The sequence below is a fragment of the Balaenoptera physalus genome, assembly GCF_965194825.1.
Source record: "Balaenoptera physalus genome assembly, chromosome: X".
NCBI lineage: Eukaryota > Metazoa > Chordata > Mammalia > Artiodactyla > Balaenopteridae > Balaenoptera > Balaenoptera physalus.
This window is the reverse complement of record NC_138903.1, coordinates 67,077,297-67,096,378: the sequence shown is the minus strand read 5'-3', so window position 1 is coordinate 67,096,378 and position 19,082 is coordinate 67,077,297. Positions and strand designations below refer to the sequence as shown.

Genomic DNA, 19,082 nt, shown 5'->3' with positions numbered 1-19,082 from the left:
AGGATCTTATATATCATCTAGTTGAAGTCCCTTATTGTACCTATCTCTTTCCCTGTTGACCTTTGGTTGGTTGCTTTATTGTTTAAACCAAAAAACAAAAAACAAAACAAACCCCAAAAACCCAACTATTGTAAGTTTGCTCAATTTATTAACTTTTTTTGCAGATATTTAAATGAAGGTGGCAACTTAATTTGTTTTCTTGTAGGTGGTAAGCTTTCTTCATACGGTTCTTTTGTGTGACAAATTGGATTTCAGCACAGCTTTAGTGGTTTGTCCTCTTAATACTGCTTTGAATTGGATGAATGAATTTGAGAAGTGGCAAGAGGGATTAAAAGATGATGAGAAGCTTGAGGTATCATATTTAGAATGTTTTCTATTATCAGAATAACTGCATGAAATTCATATAGTAAAATAAAAAGATTTTTAATTACCAATGATGCATATTTCAGTGGGGATATTTAGTATTCATACATTCCTACCTTTAAAAATCTTTATTTCCTCACAAAAGGTCTCTGAATTAGCAACTGTGAAACGTCCTCAGGAGAGAAGCTACATGCTGCAGAGATGGCAAGAAGATGGTGGTGTTATGATCATAGGCTATGAGATGTACAGAAATCTTGCTCAAGGAAGGAATGTGAAGAGTAGGAAACTTAAAGAAATATTTAACAAAGCTTTGGTTGATCCAGGTAAGATATTAACAGGCACTGAGATAAAGAAACAAGTTGAACGAAAAATATGCTTATATTTAACAAATACTGATTGACCAACTACTAAGTAGCTGGTTTTTGTTTATCATTCAAGTTTTTGCCTTCTGTTTGTTTCTTAGTATAATTTCATTAAGATGAAATCACCCTTAATATTGCCAGATGTTCAGAATTCATTTGCTGAATATGGAAGTGTTTGAGGTTTTCAGGGGAGACCTTGTAAACAATTAAAAATTCACCAGGTACCTGTGTCACAATCGCAGATTCTTCTGACTGTCTGAGTATTAGATTATTACAAGAGCTCTCTCCATACTCTGAAAACAGTTCTTTATGTTTCTTTCCCAACTTTATGTCATTAGAAGAATTGGCTGCATTTTTTCCGTCTTTTAAATGGTCATCACTATGGAAGGTTAATATTTGCAATGCTGTCATTCCTTCTAACAGTAATCTTCATGATGCAAGATCCAAATATTTGATTCTTACTTGCAACTTGTAAAAGCAGCAAGTTGTACGATCCGCAGAACCAATTAATATTTAGTTGTTTGTATTCTATATTTTTTCCTTTTCAAACTTTATTTTGTCATATCTAATTACTTTAAGACACTGTTGAGGCTTTAGATGTTTTTTGAGAAAGTCCAATTTTTCACTGCCAAAATAATTTAGAATTATTTAATCCAAGTATTATTTAGAATCCTTGGCTTTGCCCCTTTATAATTTTACTTTTAATTTTTAATTTATTTTTTCAGCTTTATTGAGGTTTAATTGAGAAGTAAAATTGTAACATAATTAAAGTGTACAATGTGATGATTTGATATATGTATACACTGTGAAAGGATAACCCCCTTTGAGTTACACATCATTACCTCACTTAGTTTTCTTTTTCTTTTTTGGTCAGAACATTTATGCTCTACTCATTTAGCAGATTTCAGTTATACAATACATTGTTATCAGTCGCCATGTTATTACGATGTTATTTATACATTAGGTCCTTAGACCTTATTCATCTTATCACTGAAAGTTCGTACCCTTTTGCCTCTTTTTTTAGATAATGATGTAATTAGCATGTGCCAAACTAATTGCCATTGTAAGTGTTAAGGCCTAATAATAAGTTTATCATTTTCTCATGATTAAAATAGTCGTCTATAAGTCCTGTGGTTGTTTTGTTGTCAGAGAGCTATAAGCTAGTGAATAGCATGTTTTTCAGAAGGTTTCCTTGGAACAGTTTAAACAAGTTTCACATGCTTAATATGGTGATCATGAGGAAATGCATTAAAAAGAAATTAAAGCTCATAACATGAAGAGTAATGTTTGTTATTTCCATGTAAGTCATTTAGTGACATTTAAAAAAATTTATTTTGGAATGTTTTGTGATTTTTTTATTTACAGAAAAGTTGAAATGATAGTAAAGAACGCTCCCATTTACCTTGCACCCAAATCCCCCACTGTTCATCTTACATTGCCATGGCAGATTTGTCAAAACTAAGAAATTGGTATATTATTAACTAAACTCCAAACTGTATTTGAATTCTACCAGTTTAATATTACTGTTCACTTTCTGTTCCAGGATCTCATCCAGGGTACCACATTGCATTTAATTGTCATGTCTTCACAGTCTCCTCTGGTCTGTGACAGTTTCTTACTCTTTCTTTTATTTTCTGTTATCTTGTCAGTCTTGTGGAGTACTGTTAAAGTATCCTGTAGGATGTTCACTAGTATCTGTTGTTTTTCTTGTGATTAGACTGGGCTTATAGGTTTTTGAAATAATGTACTAGAGGTGTAGTATCCTTCTCCTCACATTAGATCAAGGGTAAATTAGATCCACGTGACATCACTAGTGATGTTAATTTTCATCACTTGGTTAAGGTAGTGTTTGCCAGGTTTCTCTGCTGTAGAGTTACTGGTTTCACCTGTGTCTGTTCTTTGCCGGTCACTAAGTCTAGCCCATCCAAGTGGGGGGAGGGCAAAAATTAAGCTCCATCTCTTGTAGTGGGCAGTATCTACACTTAAATTTGGAATTTTTCTTTAAGAAAGATTTGTCCCTTCTTACCCATTTATTTAATCAGTCATTGATTTATATCAGGATAGATTAATCATCTATTATTAGTTTATGTGTTAGAACTAGCACTGTATTATTTATTTTGTTGCTCAGATTGTTCCAGTTTGTCCACTGGGAGCTCTTTCAGATTGGTTGCTGTATCCCTTTGATGTTTCATTCTTTTGATTTTTTTGAGCACTTCATTACTTTCTGGTAGTATGCTCTAGGATCATGTTAATTTGTCCTTGCCCCGGAGTCCATCATTTCAACAAGGAACCATGCGTGGTTCCTTTCACTGAAAAATGGTGTTTACGAACCAAGATCTGGGCACTGGGTGTGTTTGTTGCTACTGCAGTGTCATTGCTTCTAGGTTCACTCAGCAGACAGAACTAGGTGATAGGTCTATGAATCCAGGTATATACACAAATCTATCTGTGTGTGTGTGTGTGTGTGTGTGTGTTTATAAACATAAACTTGATGTCATAATGATATATTTGACTCTAATTCAGTATCATAGGGTTCATTTTAGTCTTTTTTTGTTATTCTGTTACTTGTCTTTTTGAACAGTGAGAATCTTGGCTTCAACCATCCACCATCCATTTACTTATTTATTCAGCCTCATCATATATGTAAAGTAGTTTTAGAATTATTAACCTATACCCTCGTGAGAAACAAATTTACCAACTAGAGTACAGTGCTTGTGTATGATTGTTTTTGTCTGTAGCTTTATAATTTCCAAACATCATTTTCTAAAGTTACATAGGTCAGTTCCTTCATTTTATTTGCATACATTAAAGTTTATTCTTTGTAATGTAGAGTTTAATGTTTTTTTAAAAAATTGAGGTATACTTCATTTACAACATTATGTTAGTTTCAGGTGTTCAACATAGTGATTCAGTATTTTTACAGATCATACTTTATTAAAAATGATTACAAGATAATGGCTATAATCCCCTGTGCTATATGATATATCCTTGTTGCTTATGTGTTTTATACATAGTGGTTTGTATCTTTCAGTCTCATATCCCAATCTTGCCCCCTCCCCCTTCTCTCTCCCCACTGGTAACCACTAGTTTGTTTTCCATATCTGTGAGTCATTTTCTGTTTTGCTATATACATTTGTTTGTTTTGTTTTTTAGATTCCACATGTAAGTGTTATCATACAGTATTTGTCTTTCTCTGTTTGACTTATTTCACTAAGCATAGTATTCTCTAGATCCATTCATATTGCTGCAAATGGCAGAATTACATTCTTTTTTATAGCTGAGTAACATTCCTCTGTGTGTGTGTGTGTGTGTGTGTGTGTGAGAGAGAGAGAGAGAGAGAGAGAGAGAGAGAGACATCTTCTTTATCCTTTCATCTGTCGACAGTTGGTTTGCTTCCATATCTTGGCTCTTGTAATTAGTGGCGCTCTGAACATTGGTGTGTGTGTATCTTTTCAAATTATTGTTTTCAGTTTTTCCAGTTATATCCCCAGGAGTGGAGTTGCTGGATCATATGGTAGTTCTAGTTTTAGTTTTTTGAGGAACCTCCTTACTGTTTTCCATAGTGGCTGTAACAATTTATATTCTCACCAACAGTGCACAAGGGTTCCCTTCTCTCCACATCCTCACCAACACTTGTTATTTCTTGTTTTTTTTTTTGTTTGTTTGTTTGGTTTTTTTTTTATCATAGCCATTCTAATAGGTGTGAGGTGATATCTCATTGTGGTTTTAATTTGCATTTTCCTGATGATTAGTGATGTTGAGGAGCTTTATATGTACCTGTTGCCCATTTGTATGTCTTCTTTGGAAAAATGTCTCTTCAGATCCTCTGCCCATTTTTTTTTTTTAATATTTTCTCCCCAACAGTAACGTGGTAACATCACTGAGGACACCGTAAGTGCACTGTCATTCATATTTGTTTGTTTGTTTTTTATATATTAACTCTCTTATTTTTTGTATTCTTTCTTTTTTTTAATTTATTTTTATTTTTGGCTGTGTTGGGTCTTCGTTTCTGTGCGAGGGCTTTCTTTAGTTGCGGCGAGTGGGGGCCACTCTTCATCGCAGTGCGCAGGCCTCTCACTGTCACGGCCTCTCGTTGCGGAGCACAGGCTCCAGACGCGCAGGCTCAGTAGTTGTGGCTCACGGGCCCAGTTGCTCCGCAGCATGTGGGATCTTCCCAGATCAGGGCTCGAACCCGTGTCCCCTGCATTGGCAGGCAGATTCTCAACCGCTGCGCCACCAGGGAAGCCCCCTCTGCCCATTTTTAAATTATATTGTTTTTTTTTTTGCAAGCATGTATTTTATATTGCAATATATGGATGTTCCCAAGGCCACACTCAGGTTCAGTAATTCACTAGGACTCACAGAACTCAGAAAAGCCTTTATACTCATGGTTATGGTTTATTACAGTGAAAGGATACAGATTAGAATCAGCAACAGGAAAAGGCACATAGGACAGGGCCCAGGAGAGTTCCACACCTAGTTTGTTAGTGGAATCGTGCAGACAGCACTTACTTCTCCCAGAAATGATGTGTGACAATACACATGGAGTTTTGCCAACCAGACACACTCATCCGAGCCTTGGTGTCTAGAGTTTGGGCTTGGTCACATAGACGTGGTTGACCACCCATGTGGGTGATCTTAGTCTCTAGCCCCTCCAGAAGTTGAGAAGATGCCACATGACCAAAACTGCTCTCCCTTCACCCCCCATCATGTTAGCATAGACTGTCTGATGTGTCCCAAGCCATCCAGGTGAGCAGAGATATTTTTATCAGGTCAGACAGGAGTTTAGAGGTTACCTCCCTAGAGGTGGAGGCAAAGGCTAAACTTTTCTTTGGGCCAGATTAATCCTTTACTACATATATGTATATATAGATAAAAATCACCCTGTTTGAGGTGGTTGTTTAAATACAAATGGGATCATAATATAGATATTGAAACTCTTCTTTTTGCTTAATAATATAAATAACATATTTGGCATATCTTTCAAGGTTATTACATAGAAATCTATATCATTAATTTTAGTTCTGTGACATTCCATTATAGCATAGTTTTATTAACCCCCTTTGCCAAGCTTCCAAGTTGTTTCCAATTTTGCACCCTAAACAAACAATAGTTCAGAGAATATTTTATGTATCTTGGGGTACTCGTGGAAGTATACCTTAAGGATAAATTCCCAGAAATTGAAATTTGGGTCAAGGGTGCACATATTTTACATTTTAAGAGGTACTGTAAAATTGTCTTCCAAAATGTTTGCTACTAATTTAGACTTCCACAAAGAGTATATGAGAGTACCTGCTTCACCACACCCTCATGAACACTGAATATTAGGTGGTAGAAATCATTTAAATCACTTGTGTAAAAGGTAATTTACAAAGCAAGATACATATTTTAGTTTTTAGAAAGTTGATTAGTAATTTAAAAATGTCTTACTATTCATGTAGCCCCATCTAAATACTGAATAACAATTGTGTTGTTTGATCAGGCATACTGAAGGAGTTACTTTTTTAAAAATTTGTTTATTTATTTATTTATTTTTGGCTGTGTTGGGTCTTCGTTTCTGTGCAAGGGCTTTCTCCAGTTGCGGAGAGCGGGGGCCACTCTTCATCGCGGTGCGCGGGCCTCTCACTGTCGCGGCCTCTCCCGTTGCGGAGCACAGGCTCCAGGTGCGCAGGCTCAGTAGTTGTGGCTCACGGGCCTAGCCGCTCCGCGGCATGTGGGATCTTCCCGGACTGGGGCACGAACCCGTGTCCCCTGCATTGGCAGGCGGATTCCCAACCACTGCACCACCAGGGAAGCCCTGAAGCAGTTACTTTTGAAATCATGTAGAAGATGCATTTTCTATAATGCCTAACATACAGGGGATAATTTGACAACTGATATTGTTTGAATCAATATTTAAGTAATTTGTGTGTACGTTAAGCAGCAAGCAAATTGTGTTTATAGGATACTTTAGCAAAGATACATATGGTTATTTTCATAAAATAATCATATGTATTTCTTTTGAAAGAGTCACCCTCAGCTATGAGATCTTTTATAACTTGGAAAGTGTTTTCCCCCCAACCCCCATACCCATGTAACAATCAGTTTAGCGGTCCTTTATCAGTTAAATTTTTCCCCAGCAATGGGTATTAGTTATTAGGAATAAGTCAAATGGGAAATACTACTTGGCCTATTGTGATTTATATATTATTTCTTAAAATGTAACTTTTGAAATTTGTCGTTTCATGTATATATAAATTGCTCTTAGTCTCAGTTGATAGTTTTAACTTGATGCATTAGTGCTGAAATGTATCTTTAGATACTGTTTTTCATTTATAAAAGATACTTTTTTTTTCAGATACCCCAGATCTCTTGGGATCTTTTCATCTGTGTGATTATTTCTATTCTTGCCTATTTTTGTACTCTCAGAGAACCTTAAGTACCATCCATAGTAGTACTTTAATACTCTACTTTAATAAAATTAATACTAGTGAGTGCCACATTAACCATATACAGATAAAATATAACTTCTTATCGGGATGTTGTTTTATCTTTCCACAAGAGCAGCACTGTAAAACGATTAACTTTACTTAAATGGATTATATTTTTAGTTTTATTATATGTTAATTAAATGTTGTTTTTCTAGGCCCTGACTTTGTTGTTTGTGATGAAGGCCATATTCTAAAAAATGAAGCATCTGCTGTTTCAAAAGCTATGAATTCTATACGATCAAGGAGGAGGATTATTTTAACGGGAACCCCACTTCAAAATAACCTAATTGAGTGTGAGTCAATATCTGTAGTTATGCTATAGAGTATTGGCATTGCCTCAGATATAATTTTGCCACGTCACCATCTGCCTATCTTTAGTTTATTCTAGTATAGTCTCTGACCATGAACTACATAGGTCCATTCTTAGTCTACTGTAAAAGTATACCATTCATTTCAAGTGGAATGTTTTATGAATATAAATGGTAAACCACAGTCAAGAGGTGTGCCATTATGAGTATTCAAATACAAATATAGAATTTAAAGTATATGCAAGGTGTCAGAAGTCTTAATGATTGCTTAAAAATACAAATGCATTTGTGACTATTCAGGAGATATTGTAACAAAATATATCCAGTTTTGGAGGAGGTACTGATAGGAAATTGAAAAGAAATGCTAAGCATGAAAGTTTTAGGAAGGTGGAGATTGGAGGAGAGCTATGTTGAATTGATGTCAGGATACAGTTTGCTGAGGCTGAGGATAGATGATATGAACCCAGGGAAGTGACTTGTGAATTTCCCTCATTTTCATATGTGTGTGGTGACACTAAAGAGGGAACATGAGTTACTCAGAAAATAACAAATTGAAATTTCCCATTGTAATCTGTTCTGATAGCTTTTTGTTATTTTTATGTTATTTCCATTCTTTTGGTGTATTTATAGTTACTGTTTTTTATTTTATTATTTGTAATACTGGTTATTGTCTCACTTTGTCCTTGTTTATATTTATCTATAATATGTATCTATATTTTATCTTTATTTTTGTCTGTTCCAGTTTCCCCCTTTTCTGTTGCCCCATTTATAGACTGTTGCCCTGTTTCACATTGTGGTCCCATATAGTATAGGGCAACTGATTACTCTGTTAAGGACTTCTGGAACTAAATCAGTTAATACAAAATTTGATATAGTAGTTTATTACCTGATTTTATTATTTTGTTTCAGTATCTATGTTTTTTTCACAAGATCCCCTTGCTGACCATAAAATCATGGTTAGAATTATAGAGCAGTTGTTTTATACTCAGTATCTATTAAAAAGACTAGTGAGTTCAAATAAAATGTTCTTTTGTGTTTTCTTAAACATTCGTGTCTAGAATTTGGGGATGGGTTTTATTTGAGTTTCTCATCTGATTTAGGTAATCCAGTTCTAGATCATACTGATAACCAGTATTAGTCTACACTCAGTTTGGTGTTCTTTCTTTGTAGCTTAATTGTAATGCTTCCATGGCATGCCTTTTTGACACGAGCATTTTATCAGAGAATTGTTCTCAGTTCTTTTAGCCGTTACTGTTGTTAATGAACTAATATCTTCTTTCTTAGATCATTGCATGGTTAACTTTATCAAAGAAAATTTGCTTGGATCCATTAAGGAGTTCAGGAATCGATTTATAAATCCAATCCAAAATGGTCAGTGTGCAGATTCTACCATGGTAGATGTCAGAGTAATGAAAAAACGTGCTCACATTCTCTATGAAATGTTAGCTGGATGTGTTCAGGTACAAGTACATTCCACAGTAATAAAATATTGTTACTTTGATATATTGCAATCTCAAAATGTTTTCTGAATTCAAACTTTGTATTTTCTTTCTCCTTTCAGCATGTATCAATAGTTTTATAGTTAAATCTCTTTGCAGTCTCTTCCAAAGTTTATGCAGCATTGAACTTAAAAAAAATTGCATTGAGAGGTTTAGAACATAATTGATTAATTCGTTTGCTGGGTGTATAACTTCATATGTTAATATGTTCATATTCGGATTTTCTCATCCTTAAGATAGGGAGTATGTAAAAGAAACACAGCTATTATGATTAAGAAATTTCTGTGCTCACCTAATTCTATAGTATAGTATTCCAAACCTCATTTGTTTGAAATGGTTTTAGGAAAGGCATTTATGAATTATGAGTGAAGCCATATTAATGTAATCCTGAAGAAACAGTTTTATTAATTCCAAGTACGTACAGTAACCTTAATGGGCTAATAATGTTGTTTACACACGGATCTTCAGTAAACCTTTGTTAAAATGAGTAGATAAGTATGTAGAGACTGACCAAGCAGTTGGTCAGTCTGCATTTTTTCTTAGTTCTGTATTTTTCTTAAGACACTAGATATTAATGGTAGCAAAAAAGATGTAACAGATGAGACAGGCTATCCTTTTGACTGAATATACTACCATTACATAAGGTGAAGTCATCCTGTTTGTTCAGGTTAGCCAGAGGTACTAGCAAGTACTGTATTTCTGTATTACTGCTGCTACTTAGGCAGTGTTTTTCTGGTTTAGGTAGTCATTTGTATCTAGCACATTAGTGTTCTTTCTTTCCTGTTTCTATATTAAATGGTTTCAAGAGTGCCTATACTTGGCTTGTTTTCTCAGTTGGGCAAACATTCCCCCTGACATTATGTGTTATCCTCTGGCATGTTGGCACATCTTACCCAAAGGATAACCCAGACTGCATCGAACTTTGATTCAACGGTTTTACTGTATGATTAAAGCAAGTCTTTTTGCTAGCACTACCTACTGTATCCCCTCCCCACCTTTTTTTCTTTTCTTTTTTTCTATATAGAGGAGACCATTTGAAAACCTAAATTGCTCACTTGGTAATATGGCCACTTCAATTTAAAACCTGCCTGGTGTGTTGCAGTATCTTTTTACCAGTGCGTCATATTGTATAGTCACATGAAATACATTAACTACAATTATATGGGATCATTGTGTGATTAAAGAGGGTAAATATGTTTAAGTAAATGTTTTCTTATATGTCTGGTACCTATTTATTTATGTACATTTTTTTAGTTGCAAGCAATGATAATTCTTAGAACAGTTAGTTCCTGTCATATATTTAACTAATTTTCATTCTCTTTCTATTAATTGCAGAGGAAAGATTATACAGCATTAACAAAGTTCTTGCCTCCAAAACATGAATACGTGTTAGCTGTGAGAATGACTCCTATTCAGTGCAAACTCTATCAGTACTACTTAGATCACTTGACAGGTAACAAATACACTTAGTTTATTGTTTTTGTTTTCTCTCTTAAAGCATTCTTTTTCTGAAGAATGCTGTCTTGATAATTTCACCATGTCAGTTGTTCTTTTGCAATTTTGCATTTGCATAAAATGGGTATGTTTATATTGTAAAAGCACAAAATATTTCTAATTAAAAAAACTAATATTCAAGATAAATAAAATTCCAGTATATTATTAAAAAATATCCAACCACGTTAATAATAAAAAAACTGTAAATCAAATTTATGAAATCATTTCTTAGGTATCAAATTGACAAAGTTTGAAGGGAAAAAAAGGCAAAATACAAAGCAGGGCACATATTATGTCCCAGTGTTACAATAAAAATATGCACAAATGCCTAAAATACACAAAAATGTTAATAACAGGTTATTTTCTGGGTGATGACATTATGCGGAACTTTATTTTGTACTATTTTCTATGTGCTTTTTAAAAATACAATGAATAGATATTGTTTCATCATCAGTAAACTCGTGTGTTTGTGTGTATCTGTGTGCCCAAGGTTGTCACTGTTCGCAGAGCAAAACTTTAGTTTCTGTTTGGTCTGGAGTGAATTTTTTTACTTGTTAGTCACTTTATTCTGGTACCTTTCCCCAAGTGATGTGCCAGATTTATTTAGGAGCTACAGGTTAGAAGGCACCCTTCAGCCATTGTGGATACAATAGTTGATCAAAAAATAATGGAAGGTGGAGGTGTATACACACATACTAGAATGATACTTCATATCCTATCAATAGTTAAAGTAATACTCTGTGACAGCAGTGCATTTTAGAAAGTAGAATAATGATGATAGTCCTCAACAGTTGTTCTGCTTTGGGGAAAAGAGGATTTGAATGTTTCTATTTTATAGAAATGTTGTTTTGCTGTATTATAAAAACAGAATTTTCTGACTGCCTTTTGGAAGGAGATCATTTCCAACAAGGCACACAGTTTCATTTGTATAGTAATCATAAGCTATTAGATTTATTGTATCAGTACCATTCTGTTTTGAGTGACAAAAATTGCAGACATAAGTAACCAAATATAGAAATTCCAATGAGAGAGAGAAAGAGAGGGATTATCAGACCTATCTTTCATTAATCTCTGAGTAATAAAGGGTACTAAATTTGGTCATTTAATATTTTCTCCATTTGAAATTTTGTTTTATTGTGAGGAATGTACTAGATGTTTTCAAATATTAAAGAATCAGTTGTCTTTAATAACCAACAGCAAAATGTTAATAGCTCTTGTATAGATATTAAAATGTACTCTTTTTGAGAGCAATGCAGTATTTAAGAATTAAAGGGGCCTCATTCTTTGTGACTTCAGTTGATAGGAGTAAATATCTAAAGTACTAATTGCCAAAGCTTCTAAACTCAGAAAGGTATAATTGCTAAATTATTATCTGGTGCCATGAATCTTTCAGTCATGAGAATGTCTTGGGTTTTCCCCCTACTAAATGTGATGTTTTATTTTCCTTAAAGTAGAATAACCTGAGTTAATAGCCCCCTTGAAAAAACTTCCATAAAAGGCTAAATGGATTATATTAAAGGTTACTTTATCTTGATTCTCACTACAAACCATCAAAGTGTTTCTCCCAAAATGTCATTCACCTATCTCACTTGTATTTAAAATGTTTGGTATTTTTTCTGTTACATATTCCAGAAATTCTTTTGTTTCTATATTTGACTCTTTTTATATTTGACTTGGCTTTTAAAAGTTCACATAAATTTTGCTTTTGATACTAACAACAATTTGATGTTAATTTTAGTAGTGATAATTTATAATATATTTAATATTTACAGAATTAAAGTCATGAGAGGCTAAATTAATGAATTTCAAGAAAATTAACATCCTCTTAATTTTCCTTTGTTCTCTAAAAAGTATAATCCTGCAGTCTTCCTTTTACCATCAAGTATCAGAAGTTTATATTTACATGTAAGCCTCTGCCTTCAGTAAACAACTTTAGGTTTTACAAGTGTGAATACTTAGTTTTCAGACAGCCTGATTTTAAGCTGAAATCAGTATTAAAATCCATACACTGTCTTAAGGAATGCAAAGACGGAGCACATAAAAAGACAGTCCACAAATTGGAAGAAAATATTTGTAAGTCACTTTCCTAAAACGGGGATAATATCCAGAATATATAAAGAACTCTTACAACCTAACAACAACAGCAATGAAAAACCAAACAAGCCGATTCAAAAATGGGCAAAGTTTTCAATAGACATTTCTCCAAAAAAGATATACAAATGACTGATAAGCACATTAAAAGATGCTCTACATCATCATTAGTTATTCAGAAAATGTAAATTGAAACCAAGAGATACCACTTCACACCCAATAGGATGACTGTCACATAAAGAAAGATAATAAGTGTTGGCAATGATACGGAAAAATTAGAACCCTGGTGCATTGCTGCTAGGAATATAAAATGGTACAGCTCCTGTGGAGAAAGTAGTGTGGCAGTTCCTCAAAGAGTTAAACAGAGAGTTACCATATGATCCAGCAATTCCACTTCTAGGTAGAATTCCACTTTCAAAATAATTGAAAGCAAGAACTCTAATAGATACTTACCCATTCATGTTTACATAGCATTATTCATAATAGCCAAAAAGATGGAAGCAATCCAAGTCTTCATCAAGTAATGAATAGAAGAACAAAATATGATATATGCAAACAATGGAATATTACAGTCTTAGAAAGAAATCCTGACATGAACGGATCCTGAAGACATCATGTTAAATGAAATAAGCCAGACACAAAAGGACAAATCCTGTGTGATTACACTTAGAGGTGCCTGGAATAGTCAGATTCATTTAATGGGTACAGAGTTTCTGTTTAGGGTGATGGAAAAAAGTCTTAGAAATGGAGAGTGCTGATGGTTGCACAACATTTCAGTTATACTTAATGCCACTGAACTGTACTCTTAAAAAATAGAGAACAGTAATATCCTTTTGTCTCTAAAAATGAATGGGTCTAAGTGCCACACATTAGAGGTTGATTCAGTGGTTCTGGAGTAGGGCTCAGGCAGCTGCATTTTTATAAGCCCTCTAGGTGATTTTGATGTACCCTCTGCTTGAGTATCACTGCTCTAACTGATGCTCAGTATGATTGGCCGTCAGGGAAATGTAAATCAAAACCAGAACAAGATACAGGCATACCTCAGCGTCTTAAGTGTTCAAGTGAAAGGAAGACTCACTTGTCATTATGTATTTACTTGCCCTTTTTTGTGCTTGTATTTCCAAATAAAGCCATTTGGCGTCAAAACATTTTATTTTTAGGATAGAATGATTCAATAATAATTGTCAATTCTCTTTTGTATAGAGAACATTTTTCTGTGGATGTTTATTTGGCCAACTTATTAGCATATTCTTTTTATGTGGTTCCCATTCCTCACAAAGAATATCAACTCTAACACATATCAATACTGTAGGTAGAGGAGACTTCAGTTTTTCCCCTTTAACATTCTACCCGAGCCAGTTAGGCCTAAAAGTCTTATGAAATTTTTTTTAATAGAAGATGTTTATGGTATTTACAAGAGTAGTTCCCACCCACCAAAATAAAAATTGACTTTTTAATCAGCCTTTCTTGGAGAATAAATGGTAGTTGTTTAGCTTACTTTATTTTGAAATCTCTCATTTCTTCACATTAATTTCAAAAACTCATAAGGCTTTCAATATTGGATAGAACAGCTAGGCAGAAGATCAGCAAGGAAATAGAAGACTTGAAAAACACTTATGAATCAACTAGGCCTAACAGGCATCTGTAGAACAGTCCGTCCAATAGGAGCAGAATACACATTCCTCTCGAGTGCACATGGAACATTCTCCAAGATAGACCATATTTTAGAGCATAACACAAGCCTCATTTAATATAAAAGGATAAAATCCACACAAAATATTTTCTTTAACCACATTAGAATGAAATTACAAACCAATAGCTGAAGGAAAGTGAGAAAATTCACAAATATGTGTAAATAACATGCTCTTAAGTAACTAATGAGTCAAAAGAAATCACAAAGGAAATTAGAAAACATTTAGAGGTAAATGAAAATGAAAACATAAGATACTAAAATAGGGGATGCAGGTAAAGCAATGCTTCCAGAGAAATTTATGGCTGTAAATGCCTATATTAAGGAAGAAGATCTTAAATTTATAACTAACTTTCTACCTTAAGAAACTAAAATAAGAGCAAACTGAACCCAAGGCAAGAAGAAGGAAGGAGATAATGAAGACTAATCAGAAATAAATATAAAGGAGAAAAGGAAAACAGTAGAGAAAATTATTGAAGCCAAAACTTGGTTTTTTGAAACAATCAAGATAATTGATAACTCTTTAGTTGTACTTACAAAGTAATAAATAGAGCAGATACAAATAACTAAAATCAAGAATGAAAGAGCATTACTACTGACCTTACAGAAATAAAAGAATTATAATGGAATGCTATGAACAGTTGTATATCAAGAAATTAGATGCCTCATTTTCACAGCAATGATTTCTGTCATACACAGTGGAAATACCTCTAATCAGGCAAAATAATCAGTACCAGACTTTTATGCATTTTTATTCATATTTCATATCATTACTGAATATACTCTTGTCCCTCATGGAGACAAGACATTAATTATCAGTGAATTTACATCTTTTAAAACTGTGGACAGGGGCTTCCCTGGTGGCGCAGTGGTTGAGAATCTGCCTGCTAATGCAGGGAACGTGGGTTCGAGCCCTGGTCTGGGAAGTTCCCACATGCCACGGAGTAACTAGGCCCGTGTGCCACAACTACTGAGCCTGCGCGTCTGGCGTCTGTGCTCCGCAACAAGAGAGGCCACGATAGTGAGAGGCCCGCGCACCGCGATGAAGAGTGGCCCCCACTTGCTGCAACTAGAGAAAGCCCTCGCACAGAAACGAAGACCAAACACAGCCAAAAATAAATAAATAAATAAATAAATTTAAAAAAAAAACAAAAACTGTGGACAGAAAAATGTTACTGCTTAAATGCTGTTTTTTAAAAAAGTCAGCTTTGGGCTTCCCTGGTGGCGCAGTGGTTAAGAATCCACCTGCCAATGCAGGGGACACAGGTTTGAGCCCTGGTCAGGGAAGGTCCCGCATGCCACGGAGCAACTAAACCCATGCGCCACAACTACTGAGCCTGCGCTCTAGACCTCGTGAGCCACAACTACTGAGCCTGCGTGCCACAGCTATTGGAGCCCGTGTGCCTAGAGCCCGTGCTCCACAACAAGAGAAGCCGCCACAGTGGAAGCCCATGCACCGCAATGAAGAGTAGGCCCCGCTTGCTGCAACTAGAGAAAGCCCGTGCGCAGCAACGGAGACCCAATACAGCCAAAAATAAATTTATTTTTAAAAAAAAGTCAGCTTTGTTTTTCTGTGTTTTACCCTCTTGATGATTTTGTCATATTAATGAAATGTGCATTCATTTAATTTTCACTTCATTTTCATATGAAAAATATAATTTTGTTGAAATTACTCTAGGCAAAAGAAATCTATTTTTTTCAACATGAAAAGCATAAGTTTTAGAAGTAATTTTTTTTGGTGTAAGGATAATTGGAAAGAGTTGCTAAAATACTGTATACAGAGAGTGGCTTTATCTAAAGCAGAAGTTTGTAATCTAGGGTCTATGGTTAGAATCTAGGACCTGAATAAGAAAAACCTGAATAAGAAAAAAATTACATGTTTTCACTAACCTCTATCAAAAATACAGCATTTTTCCAATTATTAATGTAGGCAACAAACCAAAGTAGTATTAGTGTTAATTGTGACTTTGTTACCAATAGAAATCAGAAATATTTCTATATATTATTGTCATTACCGATATCTCAAATTTACCTTTATCAATGCTTCAGAATTTCAGGCAGTTGTTAAAATTACTGCTATAGTTTGTTATTTAATGCATTAATAAGGTACACATACCACTGTATCAAAAGTTTGTTTTTAAACATCTTGATAATTTCTGTATAATGGGTTTCTTTTGTAATCCTGTTTATTTTATATGTTTTGAAATTTTCTGAGAAAGAGGGCCTATAAGATTCTCTACATGGCCAAAGGAGTCCGAGGCACAGATAAAGTTAAGGCCCTAATTTAGAAGCACCTTGGTTGAATTAGAGAATCCTTATGTCTTAACATTAACTCTTTTTTTCTTTTGATCAGGTGTAGGTAATAGCAGTGAAGGTGGAAGAGGAAAGGCAGGTGCAAAACTTTTCCAAGATTTTCAGATGTTAAGTAGAATCTGGACTCATCCTTGGTGTTTGCAGCTGGACTACATTAGCAAAGAAAATAAGGTAAATCAACTAACCTAAAGTTGATCAAAAGGTATCTGTTGGAAGCAGAATAACTTTAGGAAAAAGGTTGATCTGTATAGACGTACTGTATATTCAAAATTTTTTATTCTTTTTGGTACAGTAATTCAACTTATTTTATTTCTAGTTAATTACTATATGTTTGAATGCATTGTGATTATGGAAGGAGTGTTAAATGTTAATCTTTTTAAAAAATTTTTATTGAAATATAGCTGATTTACAATGTTGTGTTAGTTTCAGGTGTACAGCAAAATGAATCAGTTATACGTATACAGATATCCACTCTTTTTTAGATTCTTTTACCATGTAGGTCATTACAGAGTATTGAGTAGAGTTCCCTGTGCTATGCAGCAGGCCCTTATTAGCTATCTATTTTATATATAGTAGTGTGTATTGTTAATCCCAATGTCCCAATTTGTCCCTCCCCACCCTTCCCCCTGGTAACCATAAGATTGTTTTCTATATCTGTAACTCTATTTCTGTTTTGTAAATAAGTTCATTTGTACCCTGTTTTTAGATTACACATATAAGTGATATCATGCAATATATGTCCTCTAACTTACTTTACTCAGTATGACAATCTAGGTCCGTCCATGTTGCTGCAAATGGCATTGTTTCATTCTTTTTTATGGCTGAGTAATATTCCGTTGTATATATGTGTCACATCTTCTTTTTCCATTTGTCTGTCGATGGACGTCTAGGTTGCTTCAGTATCCTGGCTATTGTAAATAGTGCTGCAGTGGACATTGGGGTGCATGTATCTTTTTGAATTATGGTTTTCTTTGGGTATATGCCCAGGAGTGGGATTGCTGGCTCATATGGTAGCTCTATTTTTAGTTTTTTAAGGAACCTCCATACTGTTCTCCATAGTGGCTGTACCAATTTACATTCCCACCAACAGTGTAGAAGGGGGCTCCCTTTTCTCCACACCCTCTCCAGTCTTTATTGTTTGTAGATTTTTTAATGATGGCCATTCTGACTAGTGTGAGGCGATACCTCACTGTAGTTTTGATTTGCATTTCTCTAATAATTAGTGATGTTGAGCATATATTCATGTGCTTTTTGGCCATCTGTATGTGTTCTTTGGAGAAATGTCTGTTTAGCTCTTCCATGCATTTTTTGATTGGTTTGTTTGTTTTTTTGATATTGAGCTGCATGAGCTGTTTGTATATTTTGAAGATTAATCCCTTGTCAGTTGCTTCATTTGCAAATATTTTCTCCCATTCTGTGGGTTGTCTTTCTGTTTTGTGTATGGTTTCCTGTGCTGTGCAAAAGGTTTTAAGTTTCATTAGATCCCATTTGTTTATTTTTGTTTTTATTTTCATTACTGTAGGAGGTGGGTCAAAGAAGATCTTGCTTCGATTTATGTCAGAGTGTTCTGCCTATGTTTTTCTCTAAGAGTTTTTATAGTATCTGGCCTTACACTTAAGTCTTTAATCCATTTTGAGTTTATCTTTTGTGTATGGTGTTAGAGAGTGTTGTAATTTCATTATTTTACATGTATCGGTCCAGTTTTCCCAGCACCACTTATTGAAGAGGCTGCCTGTTCTCCATTGTATATTCTTGCCTCCTTTGTCATAGATTAACATCTTGCATAACCATAGTAAAATGGTCAAAATGAAGAAATTAACATTGGGTTAGTACTATTAACTAAACAATAGACGTTAATTGGATTTCATCAGTTTTTGTACTTACATCCTTTTTCTTTTCCATGATTCAATCCAAGATTTCACATTTCATTTATTATTCATATCTGTGATGTCTCCTTTATTTTTTCTAATCTATGATAGTTCTTCCTTATCTCATAACAATTAACTTATCCTTAAATGAAATAAACATTATTATAATTTCCAGTATAAATTGATATAAATTCTTAAAACATTCATTTTTTTTTTCTCTAGGGATATTTTGATGAAGACAGTATGGATGAATTTATAGCTTCAGATTCTGAAGAAACCTCCATGAGTTTAAGCTCTGATGATTATACAAAGTAAATTGAATACTTTTTGTGCCCTGTGTTGACATGTTTAAAATCCCTACTTGCTGATCATCCTCTAATAATTGGCACTTGTATCTTTCCTGTGTTTTCCTAATACTTTGAATTTGTTCATTATTTTTTTTAGAAAGAAGAAAACAAAGGGGAAAAAGGGGAAAAAAGATAGTAGCTCAAGTGGAAGCGGCAGTGACAATGATGTTGAAGTGATTAAAGTCTGGAATTCAAGATCTCGAGGTGGTGGTGAAGGAAATGTGGATGAAACAGGAAACAATCCCTCAGTTTCTTTAAAGCTGGAAGAAAGTGAGTC

At 34.4% G+C, this 19,082-nt stretch overlaps 1 protein-coding gene across 6 annotated transcripts in view; it reads left to right on the top strand.

Annotated features, from left to right (window-relative positions):
* Nucleotides 1–19,082, top strand: part of ATRX (ATRX chromatin remodeler) — a 242,716-nt gene that overhangs the window by 138,128 nt on the left and 85,506 nt on the right. For all 6 annotated transcript variants that reach the window (XM_082447341.1, XM_082447346.1, XM_082447343.1 and 3 more), the window contains 8 exons: nucleotides 206–352; nucleotides 509–686; nucleotides 7,351–7,488; nucleotides 8,788–8,963; nucleotides 10,338–10,455; nucleotides 16,631–16,761; nucleotides 18,681–18,769; nucleotides 18,903–19,075. In XM_082447341.1, coding sequence (XP_082303467.1) covers nucleotides 206–352; nucleotides 509–686; nucleotides 7,351–7,488; nucleotides 8,788–8,963; nucleotides 10,338–10,455; nucleotides 16,631–16,761; nucleotides 18,681–18,769; nucleotides 18,903–19,075 — 1,150 coding nt within the window. The remainder of the gene's footprint in view (nucleotides 1–205; nucleotides 353–508; nucleotides 687–7,350; nucleotides 7,489–8,787; nucleotides 8,964–10,337; nucleotides 10,456–16,630; nucleotides 16,762–18,680; nucleotides 18,770–18,902; nucleotides 19,076–19,082) is intronic.